This window comes from Actinia tenebrosa, unplaced genomic scaffold (genome assembly GCF_029948245.1).
Source record: "Actinia tenebrosa isolate PJP-AT-01 unplaced genomic scaffold, QUT_ActTen_1.0 PGA_scaffold5__44_contigs__length_20552954, whole genome shotgun sequence".
Lineage (NCBI taxonomy): Eukaryota > Metazoa > Cnidaria > Anthozoa > Actiniaria > Actiniidae > Actinia > Actinia tenebrosa.
Genome location: NW_028292582.1, coordinates 7490465 through 7508090, shown reverse-complemented (window position 1 = coordinate 7508090; position 17626 = coordinate 7490465). Strand labels below are relative to the sequence as shown.

General features: G+C 34.0%; 1 protein-coding gene across 1 annotated transcript; it reads left to right on the top strand.

The window, feature by feature from the left end:
• Nucleotides 1-2510: 2510 nt before the first annotated feature.
• On the top strand, nt 2511-3819 carry LOC148906436 (uncharacterized). The gene is made up of 2 exons (XM_089038505.1): nt 2511-2670; nt 2972-3819. Exons 1-2 carry the CDS (start codon nt 2666-2668, stop codon nt 3459-3461), a joined length of 495 nt encoding a protein of 164 aa, XP_088894631.1. The 5' UTR covers nt 2511-2665; the 3' UTR covers nt 3462-3819.
• Nucleotides 3820-17626: the final 13807 nt, after the last annotated feature.

Genomic DNA, 17626 nt, shown 5'->3' with positions numbered 1-17626 from the left:
ATAGCCTATAGCCTATAGCCTATAGCCTATAGCCTATAGCCTATAGCCTATAGCCTATAGCCTATAGCCTATAGCCTATAGCCTATAGCCTATAGCCTATAGCCTATAGCCTATAGCCTATAGCCTATAGCCTATAGCCTATAGCCTATAGCCTATAGCCTTACCTTATACCCTATATCCTAGAACCTTACCCTATACCCTATACCGTTACCCTATAACCTATAACCTATACCCTATACCCTTACACTACACCCTCTAACCTCTACCCTCTACCCTCTACCTTATACCGTGAAGGTTATATGTCAGAAATACGAAAATGTTCAAAGTGCCAAGACTGGCAACCTTAACTTTGACCATACCTATCTCATTACATATTCTAACAGATGTCACTCAAACTGCATGGGTGGGTAGTCCCAACTGTGGGCTACGCGTAGAGCACAAGATAACATCCATCTATCAGAGCCTTACATGATTACCCCTTATGGTTTTGATTGGGTACCTCAGTCATATGTCACAAGTACCCACACTAAAAACCTTAAGTTTGAAGATGCCTATCTCATTGGATATTCAACAGATGTCACTCAAACTTCAAGGGTGGGTAGTCCCATGGGAGAGCTACGCGTACATCAAAACATGACATCCAGGCATTAAGGGTTACATGATTCCCCCTTGGGATGAAAGTAGAGTATTGAGGTAACATGTCACAAGTACAAAATTTTCCCAAGTGCCATGACTGGAAACCTTAAGTTTGAGGATACCTATCTCATAAAATATTCAACAGATGTCACTCAAACTTCATGGGTTAGTAGTCCCATTGAGGGGCTACACGTACATGACAACATGTTTACATGATTACCCCTTGGGGAAAAAGTTAGGGTTAGCACTTAAAGTTAAGTGGCAAGACTGGCAAACCTAAGTTTAAAGATACCTATCTCATTAAATATTCAACAGATGTCAGTCAAACTTCAAAATTGGGTATTTCCTTACGTGTTTTACAAGTACGCTAAAGCATGATATCCAGGCATCAAGGTTTACATGATTGCCTCCTGTGGTGAAAGTTTGGGTTAGCATTTAGGGTTAAGTGGCAAGACTGGAAACCCTAAGTTTGAGGATCCCTATCTCATTGAATATTCAACACATGTCACTCAAACTTCATGAGCGTGTAGTCCCAACCATGGGGTACAAGAAGAGCACAAGATAACATTCCTACATCAAGGCCTTACATGATTACCCCAATGGTTTTGATTGGGTACCTCAGGTTGTATATCAGAAGTACGAAATTTTTCTGTGCCAAGATTGTCAACTCAAACAGTACTTGCAGTTATATGTCAGAAATACGTACTATGAGACGTAGATCATATTTGCCTTAAGAACTTTGAGTACCATTTTGGACAAAAAGTTGGGGAAATTTTTCCAAGTGCCAAGATTGTCTACCCTAAATTTGAAAATCCCTATCTCTGTCAATATTCAACAGATGTCCATAATACTTCATAGGTGTGTTGAACCTACGGTAGTCTACAGATAGATAACTGAAACCTGTCAATCAATCAACGCCTTACATGATAACCGTATAGGGTAAAAGTAAGAGTTACACATACAATCTAAGCCTAAGCCTAACCCTAACCCTAACCCTAACCCTAACCCTAACCCTAACCCTAACCCTAACCCTAACCCTAACCCTAACCCTAACCCTAACCGTCATATCAAGCCTTATACCCTTCCCCTGGATGTGCGTTCGGTGTTCAAAGGGTGAATTTCAAGCCTCTTACAACCTTTGAAAGGTGTTTTTCAAATTTCCTACAACCCCTGGAAGGTGGTTATAGAACTTCCTACAATACTAGAAAGGTGTTTTTCAAAGTTCCTTCAACCCCTGGAAGGTGGTTTTGGAACTTCCTACAATACTAGAAAGGTTTTTTTCTAATTTTCTACAACTCTTCAGGGGTACATTTCAACTTTCTACAACCCTTTTCCTTTTTTTTTTTTTTTTTTTTCATTTCCTTTCATTTCATTTTATCCTATTTCATTTTTTCTTCTATTTTATCTGTTTATCTCTCTATTTTTCTATTTTTTGATCCTTTTTTTTTTTCTTTTTTTCATTTCCTTTCATTTCATTTTCCCTTCTATTTTGTCTCTTTATCCATCTATTTTTTGATTTTTTAATCATTTTTTGATTGATTGATTGATTTGATTTTTTTGGTTTCATTTTATTTCGATTCATTTTATTTTATATTCTTTTTTTATTTAATTTTTCATTCTCTTTTTTTTTTTTTTTTTTTTTTCCATTTTCATTTTCATTTTTGATTTTGATTTTTCGTTTTCATTTTATTCTATTCATTTTATTGATTTCTTGATTTATATTTTTATACTAACCTTTTCTATTCATTTTATTTCTTTATCTATATTTCAACTCGCACTACACCCCCTTCCCTTTTTTTTTCTCCTTTCTTTCTTATCCTTTGCCTTTCTCTTTCTCCTTTTCTCTTCCCTTGCCATTGCAATATCTAATATCATGTGGTTTTTTTTTCACTTTTTCTAGAACAAAAATGGTGGTCCTTTTTCTGGTCCTGCATTTTCTGGCCACCTAAAGTTCTTGTTTCTAAGGCTCACTGGCGTGAATGTCAGCGTCAATGTGTTGAGGAGCTCCTTCCTCACTCACGCTTACAATATGAGGTCAGTATACTCGCTTCTTCCAGGGAGTGCAGTGTGTAATGTTTAATTTATTCTGTAGTGACCTTTTCATTTGGGTTCCATAAAATATATGGGAAGTTTGGTTTTCAACGGTTGCATTTCTTTGTTTGTGATTTTGGAACTGAGTATAATTATTGCTAAAACTGCAGACTTTAAAATCAAAATAAGTCCAGTAAGAAATTTCCGATTCATTCCTGTTAGTTATCTTAATTGTTATAACCTTCTTCATGCAATCAGGTGTACATCCATCAATATCTAAACATCCAATCTGTTCTCATTACAGTGACTGCAATGACGCCCTAAAAGATTCACTAGCAGCTGCGCTACGTCATAGCAGAAAACAAGCCCAGGATACGTACGACCGCAGAAATTCCAACGAACGAAAGAAACTAGCAGTATCCCTGGCTTCAGATATTGCCCACAGTAACGATGCAGGGGTCAGTGAGGACAGCAGTACTAGAGTCGAAGAAGAAGACAGTCAACACGAGTCCCTGAAGGTGGGGGATTACGTGGCACTCGTAGAGGAGGCAAGCACGCTAGATCAGCCCAAGATATTACTTGGGCGAATTCAGTCCTTTCAACCAGCCAGACAGGCAGCCTTGCTCTGGTACCAGCACCATAGTGGAGCTGAGTATGCGTTTGAATTCGATGACCAACCCTGGGTTGAGAGCCTAGACGCTCTACATCTAGTCCAAACCAGATCTGTGAAAAGAAAGCCTGGCTTTATCAAGCTGTGTTCAAGCCTGAAATCCATTCACAAGGCTGCCCAATAGACAATATGTCTTTATTTGAACGGTTTCATTATTCCAGTCCAACTTTCCAAATTATATAATGCCAGTCATTGATGTTACAGTTCAATCCTTCAATGGTGTTTTTTTTCAATTTCTTAGTATTTCAGGGGCCACTTGACTGTCTTTTATAGTTGGAAATCCGTCAGCAAAGATCTTTCATTCCCTTGAGTCCAACTTTCTAAATTACAATTATTATTCATTATTCTCTTTCATCTTTGCTGACAGAATTTCAATAATATAATTATATAAGAAAGGTTATGTCATCTGTTGTGTATCACTCACATAATGTGTCCATGTATTGAGGAAAGACCTCAACACATTAAACGTATTACAAGTGAAAGACATGGTTGACTTTATTATTTTCTCCTCTTCTTCTTCTCCCACCCACATAAAAAATGACTTCCAATTCTTTAATGCTAAGGGCTGCAAAAGTTTGAGGGGGCATGGTTTGTTTATCTGTTTTATTTTTACCCCTCTTCTTCTCGCACATCTTCTCAGACCAAAAACGACTTTCAATTTATATGTAAAGCGTATGCTACAGGGAAGGTTTACTTTCTTTCATTCAATTATTTTCATTCTCAACCTAGGGAATTTTTTCCCCCCAATTGATTTATGAAGCTGGGAATTGTTAATCTTGGTGTTATGATGAACGAATGATGTCAGATGTTTCAAACAAATATAATTCAATCCAGCAATCAATCGATATCAATTACATTTTGATCAATTACTATTTCATTCATTCATTTATTTTCATTCTCAACCTAGGGAATTTTTTTTTTCCAATTGATTTATGAAGCTGGGAATTGTTAATCTTGGCATTATGATGAACGAATGATGTCAGATGTTTCAAACAAATATAATTCAATCCAGCAATCAATCGATATCAATTACATTTTGATCAATTACTATTTCATTCATTCATTTATTTCATTCTCAACCTAGGGAATTTTTTTTTCCCAATTGATTTATGAAGCTGGGAATTGTTAATCTTGGCATTATGATGAACGAATGATGTCAGATGTTTCAAACAAATATAATTCAATCCAGCAATCAATCGATATCAATTACATTTTGATCAATTACTATTTCATTCATTCATTTATTTTCATTCTCAACCTAGGGAATTTTTTTTTCCAATTGATTTATGAAGCTGGGAATTGTTAATCTTGGCATTATGATGAACGAATGATGTCAGATGTTTCAAACAAATATAATTCAATCCAGCAATCAATCGATATCAATTACATTTTGATCAATTACTATTTCATTCATTCATTTATTTTCATTCTCAACCTAGGGAATTTTTTTTTTCCCAATTGATTTATGAAGCTGGGAATTGTTAATCTTGGCATTATGATGAACGAATGATGTCAGATGTTTCAAACAAATATAATTCAATCCAGCAATCAATCGATATCAATTACATTTTGATCAATTACTATTTCATTCATTCATTTATTTTCATTCTCAACCTAGGGAATTTTTTTTTTCCCAATTGATTTATGAAGCTGGGAATTGTTAATCTTGGCATTATGATGAACGAATGATGTCAGATGTTTCAAACAAATATAATTCAATCCAGCAATCAATCGATATCAATTACATTTTGATCAATTACTATTTCATTCATTCATTTATTTTCATTCTCAACCTAGGGAATTTTTTTTTTCCCAATTGATTTATGAAGCTGGGAATTGTTAATCTTGGCATTATGATGAACGAATGATGTCAGATGTTTCAAACAAATATAATTCAATCCAGCAATCAATCGATATCAATTACATTTTGATCAATTACTATTTCATTCATTCATTTATTTTCATTCTCAACCTAGGGAATTTTTTTTTTCCCAATTGATTTATGAAGCTGGGAATTGTTAATCTTGGCATTATGATGAACGAATGATGTCAGATGTTTCAAACAAATATAATTCAATCCAGCAATCAATCGATATCAATTACATTTTGATCAATTACTATTTCATTCATTCATTTATTTTCATTCTCAACCTAGGGAATTTTTTTTTCCCAATTGATTTATGAAGCTGGGAATTGTTAATCTTGGCATTATGATGAACGAATGATGTCAGATGTTTCAAACAAATATAATTCAATCCAGCAATCAATCGATATCAATTACATTTTGATCAATTACTATTTCATTCATTCATTTATTTTCATTCTCAACCTAGGGAATTTTTTTTTCCCAATTGATTTATGAAGCTGGGAATTGTTAATCTTGGCATTATGATGAACGAATGATGTCAGATGTTTCAAACAAATATAATTCAATCCAGCAATCAATCGATATCAATTACATTTTGATCAATTACTATTTCATTCATTCATTTATTTTCATTCTCAACCTAGGGAATTTTTTTTTTCCCAATTGATTTATGAAGCTGGGAATTGTTAATCTTGGCATTATGATGAACGAATGATGTCAGATGTTTCAAACAAATATAATTCAATCCAGCAATCAATCGATATCAATTACATTTTGATCAATTACTATTTCATTCATTCATTTATTTTCATTCTCAACCTAGGGAATTTTTTTTTTCCCAATTGATTTATGAAGCTGGGAATTGTTAATCTTGGCATTATGATGAACGAATGATGTCAGATGTTTCAAACAAATATAATTCAATCCAGCAATCAATCGATATCAATTACATTTTGATCAATTACTATTTCATTCATTCATTTATTTTCATTCTCAACCTAGGGAATTTTTTTTTTCCCAATTGATTTATGAAGCTGGGAATTGTTAATCTTGGCATTATGATGAACGAATGATGTCAGATGTTTCAAACAAATATAATTCAATCCAGCAATCAATCGATATCAATTACATTTTGATCAATTACTATTTCATTCATTCATTTATTTTCATTCTCAACCTAGGGAATTTTTTTTTCCCAATTGATTTATGAAGCTGGGAATTGTTAATCTTGGCATTATGATGAACGAATGATGTCAGATGTTTCAAACAAATATAATTCAATCCAGCAATCAATCGATATCAATTACATTTTGATCAATTACTATTTCATTCATTCATTTATTTTCATTCTCAACCTAGGGAATTTTTTTTTCCCAATTGATTTATGAAGCTGGGAATTGTTAATCTTGGCATTATGATGAACGAATGATGTCAGATGTTTCAAACAAATATAATTCAATCCAGCAATCAATCGATATCAATTACATTTTGATCAATTACTATTTCATTCATTCATTTATTTTCATTCTCAACCTAGGGAATTTTTTTTTTCCCAATTGATTTATGAAGCTGGGAATTGTTAATCTTGGCATTATGATGAACGAATGATGTCAGATGTTTCAAACAAATATAATTCAATCCAGCAATCAATCGATATCAATTACATTTTGATCAATTACTATTTCATTCATTCATTTATTTTCATTCTCAACCTAGGGAATTTTTTTTTTCCCAATTGATTTATGAAGCTGGGAATTGTTAATCTTGGCATTATGATGAACGAATGATGTCAGATGTTTCAAACAAATATAATTCAATCCAGCAATCAATCGATATCAATTACATTTTGATCAATTACTATTTCATTCATTCATTTATTTTCATTCTCAACCTAGGGAATTTTTTTTTCCCAATTGATTTATGAAGCTGGGAATTGTTAATCTTGGTGTTATGATGAACGAATGATGTCAGATGTTTCAAACAAATATAATTCAATCCAGCAATCAATCGATATCAATTACATTTTGATCAATTACTATTTCATTCATTCATTTATTTTCATTCTCAACCTAGGGAATTTTTTTTTCCCAATTGATTTATGAAGCTGGGAATTGTTAATCTTGGCTGTTATGATGAACGAATGATGTCAGATGTTTCAAACAAATATAATTCAATCCAGCAATCAATCGATATCAATTACATTTTGATCAATTACTATTTCATTCATTCATTTATTTTCATTCTCAACCTAGGGAATTTTTTTTTTCCCAATTGATTTATGAAGCTGGGAATTGTTAATCTTGGTGTTATGATGAACGAATGATGTCAGATGTTTCAAACAAATATAATTCAATCCAGCAATCAATCGATATCAATTACATTTTGATCAATTACTATTTCATTCATTCATTTATTTTCATTCTCAACCTAGGGAATTTTTTTTTTCCCAATTGATTTATGAAGCTGGGAATTGTTAATCTTGGTGTTATGATGAACGAATGATGTCAGATGTTTCAAACAAATATAATTCAATCCAGCAATCAATCGATATCAATTACATTTTGATCAATTACTATTTCATTCATTCATTTATTTTCATTCTCAACCTAGGGAATTTTTTTTTCCCAATTGATTTATGAAGCTGGGAATTGTTAATCTTGGCATTATGATGAACGAATGATGTCAGATGTTTCAAACAAATATAATTCAATCCAGCAATCAATCGATATCAATTACATTTTGATCAATTACTATTTCATTCATTCATTTATTTTCATTCTCAACCTAGGGAATTTTTTTTTCCCAATTGATTTATGAAGCTGGGAATTGTTAATCTTGGTGTTATGATGAACGAATGATGTCAGATGTTTCAAACAAATATAATTCAATCCAGCAATCAATCGATATCAATTACATTTTGATCAATTACTATTTCATTCATTCATTTATTTTCATTCTCAACCTAGGGAATTTTTTTTTCCCAATTGATTTATGAAGCTGGGAATTGTTAATCTTGGTGTTATGATGAACGAATGATGTCAGATGTTTCAAACAAATATAATTCAATCCAGCAATCAATCGATATCAATTACATTTTGATCAATTACTATTTCATTCATTCATTTATTTTCATTCTCAACCTAGGGAATTTTTTTTCCCCAATTGATTTATGAAGCTGGGAATTGTTAATCTTGGTGTTATGATGAACGAATGATGTCAGATGTTTCAAACAAATATAATTCAATCCAGCAATCAATCGATATCAATTACATTTTGATCAATTACTATTTCATTCATTCATTTATTTTCATTCTCAACCTAGGGAATTTTTTTTTTCCCAATTGATTTATGAAGCTGGGAATTGTTAATCTTGGTGTTATGATGAACGAATGATGTCAGATGTTTCAAACAAATATAATTCAATCCAGCAATCAATCGATATCAATTACATTTTGATCAATTACTATTTCATTCATTCATTTATTTTCATTCTCAACCTAGGGAATTTTTTTTTCCCAATTGATTTATGAAGCTGGGAATTGTTAATCTTGGTGTTATGATGAACGAATGATGTCAGATGTTTCAAACAAATATAATTCAATCCAGCAATCAATCGATATCAATTACATTTTGATCAATTACTATTTCATTCATTCATTTATTTTCATTCTCAACCTAGGGAATTTTTTTTTCCCAATTGATTTATGAAGCTGGGAATTGTTAATCTTGGTGTTATGATGAACGAATGATGTCAGATGTTTCAAACAAATATAATTCAATCCAGCAATCAATCGATATCAATTACATTTTGATCAATTACTATTTCATTCATTCATTTATTTTCATTCTCAACCTAGGGAATTTTTTTTTCCCAATTGATTTATGAAGCTGGGAATTGTTAATCTTGGTGTTATGATGAACGAATGATGTCAGATGTTCAAAACAATATATAAGTCTCCACCAATCAAGGATCAATTACTATTTCATTCATTCATTTATTTTCATTCCCTACAACCAGGGAATTTTCCACAATTGATTTATGAGATTGAATTTATTTCTTGGTGTTATTGATGAACGAAATGCCATGGATTTATGCAAATCCAAGATATCACTTAAGCAAATTACTATTTTCAATCATTCATTGATTTTCATTCTCCAAAGGTAATGTTGCTGGTGTTATGTTGATGAACGATTATGTCAGATCGATTTTACAAACAAACTAATTCAACCATCGCACTCGAAATCGATATCAATTACTTTGGATCAATTACTATTCACATTCTTCATTTATTTTCATTCTCCACCTAGGGAATTTTTTTTCCCTGGTAAAGTTAATGTATATGTAGAGATGGGATTCAAACAAATATAATCTCGGATATCAATGTTATCAATTACATCATTCATCATTTATTTTCATTATTCTCAACCTAGGGATGATGTCAGATGAGAACGAATGTTATACACAAATATCCTCGATACACTTACTTTTCATGCTATTATTCCATCATTACATTTTATCAATTACTATTTCATTCCATTTTCATGTAATTCTCATTTAGGTAGAATTTCTATTCTAAACCTATGGCATCAATCGATTCAGATACATTTTTTAATCAAGACTATTTCATTCATTCATTTATTTCATTGTCAACCTGGAATTTTTTTTTCCCAATTGATTTATGAAGCGGGAATTGTTATATTCATGTATTGTCAGATTCAAACAATAATAATTCAATCAGCAATCAATCGATATCATTTAAATTTTGATCAATTACTATTTCATTCATTCATTATTTTCCTTTCCCATTTTTTTTCCGCCATTGATTTAATGCCGGGAATTGCTAATTTTGATTATGTCAATCAAAACGAATAGAATCAATCCAGCAACATCGGATTTTTGTATCATTACTATTTCATTTCATTCATTTCATTGTTATTTATATAATCTTGTGTGTTATGATGAACGAAATTGAGAAGTGTTTCAACAAATATTAATTCATCCATCCCAGCACTCGATAAACATTTATTAATTTTTAATCGATTACTATTTCCATTCATTCATTTATTATTGTTTCACAAAACCCAGATTTTTTTTCAATTGATTTTATGAAGCCTGGAATTGATAACTTGTGTTTATGATGAAGAATTGATGTCATATGTTTCAACGAATATAATTCAATTCCATCAATCCAATCGATAGCATTACTTTGACAATTACTATTTTTATGCATCATTTCAGTATTTCAGTTCAACCGAGGGCATCTTTTTTTCCAACTTATTTATTAGCTGGAATTGTTAATCTTGTGTCCTTATGATGAAACTTGATGTTTCAAACAAATATAATTATCGATATCAATTACATTTAATCATTATGTTATTTCAACCTAGGACTTTTTTTTTTCCAATTGATTTATGAATATTTTAATCGCGGTTGTTATGACACGCAATGAGATATCAGATAAAGGCAATCAATCCAGTATTCATAATTTATTTTCTTCTCAACATTTTTTTTTTCCCAATGATATGGAAGCTGGGAATTGTTAATCTTTATGATGACGATTGATGTCGGAATGGTTCAAAAAAATAATTCAATTCAATCAATCATTTTGACAAGTACTCTTCATTCAAATCTCAACCCTAGGGAATTTTTTTTCCCCCAATTGATTTATGCTTGGGAATTGTTTAAATCTTAGTCATTATGATGAACGAATGATGTCCGATGTGTTTTAAACAATATAATCATCCATGTTTCATTACTATTTCATTCATTCATTATTTATCATTCTCATCTCAACCTAGGAAATTGTTTTTTCCCCCAATTGATTTATGAAGCTGGGAATTGTTAATCTTGGCATTATGATGAACGAATGATGTCAGATGTTTTGTAAACAAATATAATTCAATCCAGCAATCAATCGATATCAATTACATTTTGATCAATTACTATTTCATTCATTTCATTTATTTTCATTCTCAACCTAGGGAATTTTTTTTTTCCCAATTGATTTATGAAGCTGGGAATTGTTAATCTTGGTATTATGATGAACGAATGATGTTCAGATGTTTCAAACAAATATAATTCAATCCAGCAATCAATCGATATCAATTACATTTTGATCAATTACTATTTCATTCATTCATTTATTTTCATTCTCAACCTAGGGAATTTTTTTTTTCCAAATTGATTTATGAAGCTGGGAATTGTTAATCTTGGTATTATGATGAACGAATGATGTCAGATGTTTCAAACAAATATAATTCAATTCCAGCAATCAATCGATATCAATTACATTTTGATCAATTACTATTTCATTCATTCATTTATTTTCATTCTCAACCTAGGGAATTTTTTTTTTCCAATTTATTTATGAAGCTGGGAATTTTTAATCTTGGTTTATGATGAACGAATGATGTCAGATGTTTCAAACAAATATAATTCAATCCAGCAATCAATCAATATCAATTACATTTTGATCAATACTATTTTCATTCATTCATTCATTTATTTTCATTCTCAACCTAGGGAATTTTTTTTTTCCCAATTGATTTATGAAGCTGGGAATTGTTAATCTTGGTATTATGATGAACGAATGATGTCAGATGTTTCAAACAAATATAATTCAATCCAGCAATCAATCGATATCAATTACATTTTGATCAATTACTATTTCATTCATTCATTTATTTTCATTCTCACACCTAGGGAATTTTTTTTTTCCAAATTGATTTATGAAGCTGGGAATTGTTAATCTTGGTGTTATGATGAACGAATGAGTCAGATGTTCAAACAAATATAATTCAATCCAGCAATCAATCAATATCAATTACATTTTGATCAATTACTATTTCATTATTTTAGGACTCGTAGCTAGGTAATTGCTGGTTCAGGCCTGACTCTTTTGGCCAAACGTTTTTGTTTTTTTTGTTTTTTTTGTTTTTGTTGCAATGACTGCCTTCGTAGGGTTTTTCACCGCGTGCATGTCCTCATGTGATGTTCCATATATTACGTTTTTGGGCTAATCCTTTTTTGCAATGGATACACTTGTGTGTGTCCCTCAGGTGCCTTTTCAGTTTTGAAGTTGTTTGTAAATGCCTTGTCACAGAAAGAACGTGGTTTTGACGTGCCAACATGTGCCTCTACTTTGTCTCTACTGCCATAACATCGGTCGCAATACAAACAATGGTATGACTTGCCACAAGTGTACATTGAGTCCGCTTTTCACTGCTAAGAGTTTGGTTGCAAATCCAGCAGATTCTTGGGCCCACTGAAATGAACAACGAGAAGCAATGACGTTAGAGCCATCGCTGTCCAACACCCACAAAACTGCTAGTAACACACATCATTGAATAAATTGCATGCGTGCATGAATCAATCAATCTGGCTATGTAGATAGGTTACAATATCAGTATATATAACTATTACCTTTATCATGATTATAGTTTTATATTTAACCATTCCCTTTTTAATATGCATACCACGTAAGTTTTTATGTACACTGCTTGCAAAGAAAAATACAGACATTTCTGACGTCTCACTCTGAACCTAATTTTTTATTTTTTTATTATTTTTTCCCCGTATTTTCAATCCATAATGAATGAATGAATGAATGAATGGATGGATGGATGGATGGATGGATGGATGGATGGATGGATGGATGGATGGATGGATGGATGGATGGATGATGGAATATAATTCTGATACTTTAACTTTTGCTATCCTCCTGAAGCCTTTCATCAAGTTTTCTTAAAGTGCTACTACGATGAAAATCGCTCCAACTTGGATTCAGCTGAAAGTTCCTAAGAATCTCTTAAAGGTCCAGTAATCACTGTATGAAGTGTTTTCTCGATATTCAGTACGAAAGTATGATATTTTTACGATTATTTTTTGGAGTCTGTGGCGTCTACACTCAACATCAAACATTGCTACATATATTTCTTTGTATATAAATCCTTAATTTATTTTATTCCTATGAAGCCCAAAGGGTGGCTACTGTGCTTCTTTCACATTACTTGTGACTATAATTTATATTTTGGGGTGTTTGGGTATTTCTTTCTCCCTTTACTACTGATATTTTGATCATAACACTACAAGAAATGTATGAGCGATGTTCGATGTTGAGTGTATGACGTCACAGACTCCAAAAAATTAATCGTAAAAATATCATACTTTCGTCCTGAATATCGAGAGAAAACACTTTATACAGTTGATTACTCGACCTTCCAAAGAGTATTCTTAGGAAGTTTCAGCTGAATCCAAGTTGGAGCGATTTTTCGTCGTAGTAGCACTTTAATTCAGGGTCAAGTTCACATGTGCTGTTGCCATGGTAACTAACTTAACGAAAACGTACAAACTTATTCAGTCCTGAACTCCCGTTTCTACAGTAAAAATGAAAGAACCCTTTCGCCCCTTGATAACTTTAGGGGCGAGATTGTATTGCACCCCCATGACTTGATATTCATGAGCTGAATGAATGAATGCTAACCTAGCTGAAAATCAGTTTCAATATTCACCAAATTAACTGGATAGATGGATGGATGGATGGATGGCTTATTATTTCTTTTCAAGAGTGAAGTGAGAAAACATAGCACCACAGCAAAATAATAATGCCTCAAGGAACAAGGATGCATTGCAATGCAGTGAAAGCAGACCTATTGATGGTTTTTACAGAGTTCTTTTGTTATTTTGAGCCCGCGATTCTTTTTAATCACTAACTTCACTGATCCAAGTTATTTGTGTTGTATGTACGTACCGTCGATCGCAAGAGAATGCCAAGGATCGAAAAGTTGTCAAAAGGTATACTTAGCCCGCCCCCTCACTCCACGATCCAAATCATTGGGTAAACTAGACAAATGAAACGAATGCCAAACTTCATAGCACTCAACCCTACTACGACGTTCTTACCTCGAAACTCCACGATCCGTTTCAAAATTTGTATTCCCTAATCATGTTGAAACTCTTCGAGAATGCACCAAGGATTCTGGAAGGTAGTTAGAGAAGTCCTCGTACTTATGCCTATTCATTCCACTACTACTTACCCGCATAAACAAATTCGACTTCACATGCCACAACACCGAACGGCTCGTTTGACACAGGCCAGAGCCGCATGGTTTTATCTTATCCAATGGATAAAAATGCAAATTTCGCGAACATGGAAGCGAGGCGGCTGTGCGTCGACTCGACAGGAAACCCATCTGCAGTATTGCTTCAAACGGGGGATCCTAGCTACGGTTTAACTTAGATATCAAATTTCAATGAGAGTGCACGCACTAAATCCGTGAACTTTATGAGTACTACTTCCGCGGTACTATTTCATACAGATTTCCTTGTATTCTATGTTGATTTATCACCATTAGTACTAAAAAGTAGTATTTGTTTCACGTTTTAGTGCGTGCATCTAATTATGAAGACTGGATATAAAATAAGCGAATCGATTCACCTGATTGATAGTGAATGAAAAGACGTCCTCCAATCGAATCGAGAAACTGAAAACACATAGGCGTCCCTTGTCTATCGCAATTAATGAAGAAAAAAGAGAACGTTCCTAAAGAGAGGGCGGCAAACAATGACAAATACTATGCGTTGTTTCATTTTCGTGCAATGCGGGACAGTTTGTTTTCTAGTAGCTGGTTCAATTTTGCGAGCTCGACACTTTTTCCCCATGGGTGGATTCAAAGAAGCTTGAACTTTCATAGATTCCTTTTCGATTTGCAGTCATCACGAGTTGCGTCAGGTGAAATGGTAGGGAGCGAGCGAGCCGCAGGATGAGCGGGAAGTGAGCGTGAGATGAAAATAACAACAGCAACAACTTCATTTCACACCAATATAAATACGATCATGATCATCACAAAATTACACGTTACATAACATTTATCGTATGTCTATCATACGTAAAAATAAGTCGCGCAAATATTATATTTCTACGTTATTCTTAGAGTGCACGCACTAAACCGTGAAAACAAATACTAACTTTATTTCTAACGGTGATAAATAACCGATAAAACAAAGGATGCCGGTATGAAATCGTACCGGTAATAGTATACTCCTTACTGTTCACGGATTTATTGCGTGAACTACTACTTCTCCATTTCAGATCCCCTGGGTGGGTGTAAGTAGCTTAGCTTTATAGCCATGTTCTTTTCTAGTTGCATTCAGTCGGAGTTGGAAGTCAGAGGAAAGTCTTAGGGGAGCGACGCAGGACGGACCGGAGATGGGAGGTTACGTAAATCTTCCCAGGCTGCACACTTGCATTCGTTCCTCATTTTTCCCGATCGGTGCCTTGCATTGCGTAAGCAGCCTCCGTCGCGCCGTCCAAAAAACAGCTGTGCGCGAACCAATCTCCGGCGCCCGCAACACACAGGTAAAGTGCGGAAACCAAAACCCCATTGTTCCTTTGCTATATAACAACACACTGTTTGGCACAGCCCCGTGAGTGCTTCACACACTACGGATAGTCTATTCGTATTGAATGTTGCGCAGATGGGTTTCTCTGCTTTTGTTGGAGTGAGTGGCAACCGTCATAGAAAAATCTGCCATCCAAGCCATCAGGAACGGCCCTGGACATGCCCAACCAGTGAACTGGATGGCTGCAGTTCCTGAGCCTGCAGTATGTGGTGCGAGTGCAGGGAGGGAGGAAGGGAGGGAGGGATGATGGGTGGGCCCGCCTGCGGTTACTGCAAAAGAAATAATTACATAGAATTACACACGAGCATTAGAAATTCCACCCCTCCCGCCTTTCAGTCCATTCACCATGCTGCAGACCAGACCTCTTTAAAAATCAAAAATGACAAAAACAAACTCTCTTATGACATATAGAATGAGATGAGAATGAAATGATGATTGTGATAATAGAAATCAAAAAAAACACAAAACAAGACCTCGTAAACTCCAAATTATCATATCATATGCCTTATGCATATCATGATATGATTAGATGAATTATTTACTATATCGCTTTCATTATGTCATGAATTGATATGGATATGCTCCCAGTTCCCCTGAGTGCAGGGAGGGAGGGATTTGTGGTGGGGTGGGCAACGCTGGTGGATTAAACAGGAAAGAAAGAGAATTACGATAGAATTATACACAATCATTAGAATTCCATCCACCTCTCCCTCCCTTTCCTTTCATTCAGTCACCATGCTTGCAGACCGCTCAACACACAACAACACAACAACAACAACAAACACACCCACACACACAAACTCTTAATGTGACATATGATGGGATGGATAAGATGAGATTAGATGATATGAGATGATAAAAATACTAAATCAAAAATGCAGTAAGCTTACCCTAACCCAACGCCCATGTCATATCATATCATTTCGTATCATGATTTTTTGCTGACTGCAAAGTCCCACATTTGCTGCTAAGTCCAACATTTGCTGACAAACTTCCTCACATGGCTGATAAAAAACCCATCGGGTTTCTAACCCTCAACCCTAAACCCCACTGTCACATCATAGGTCATTTTCTATCAATTATAGCTTAATTGCTATTATTTGCTATTTATCGTCGTCGCATGTCATAGTACGTGTTCCTGAAATCGAAGTATTTCATCCAGAACTATCCTATTGACTCATCCCCCCCCCCCAGAGTACTTATACCAAACTATAGGACTGGTTTCTCAAAATGATGTACAGTCTGCACCCCAGTTCAAAAATTGTCGTGCATGGACCCCAGTCCTGTGCACTCGGCTAGTGCTCGAATTTGAGATGAGATGAGATGAGATTAGATGAGATTGAAATGAGATTAGATGAGATGGATGATATGAGATAGAAGAGAATGAGATGAGATTATATGAATATGTATAAATTACAAACAAAAATGCAATAAGCTTAGTACACCCTAACCCTAACCCTCAATGTCATCTCATCTCATTTCACAATGACGAGTCAAAAGAACACTATTTTTTAACATTACTAAGTATTTACTATAATCTAGAATTTTAATTAGTACGCCCGCGTACACATAGGAATGTATGTCCGTAGTTAACTGTTTTATGCGAAAACGCGTAAAGCCAGTAAAGGTTTCCGTACATAATTACACACAGTTGATTGTCGTTAAGGTTTTGGCACATTTTGCGTAAATTCGCGTTCAGTACATCCTGCCTACGAGGTAGGGCCTAGGGCGTAAACGCGCAGCGCAGGAGTTTGATAAGGTCTTAGGTAATGCAGGGTGTCCATAACAGTAGGCCCAAACTAAGTTTCAAAGCAGTAGTTAAAGTTCTTGAGACGTTCGCTGTCTACGGATTTTTTCACATATCAAGACAAAAGAACTCTCTTCGTGCAAGGTACTGGAAGTCTCTTACAGCTTTACCTAGGATAGATTTAGGGACAATTTACTTTATCGGCAACTATCGTCAGATTTAAAACAGTGTAGATTATCTAATATTTGTTAAAGGCATTCGCTTGTTTGATTT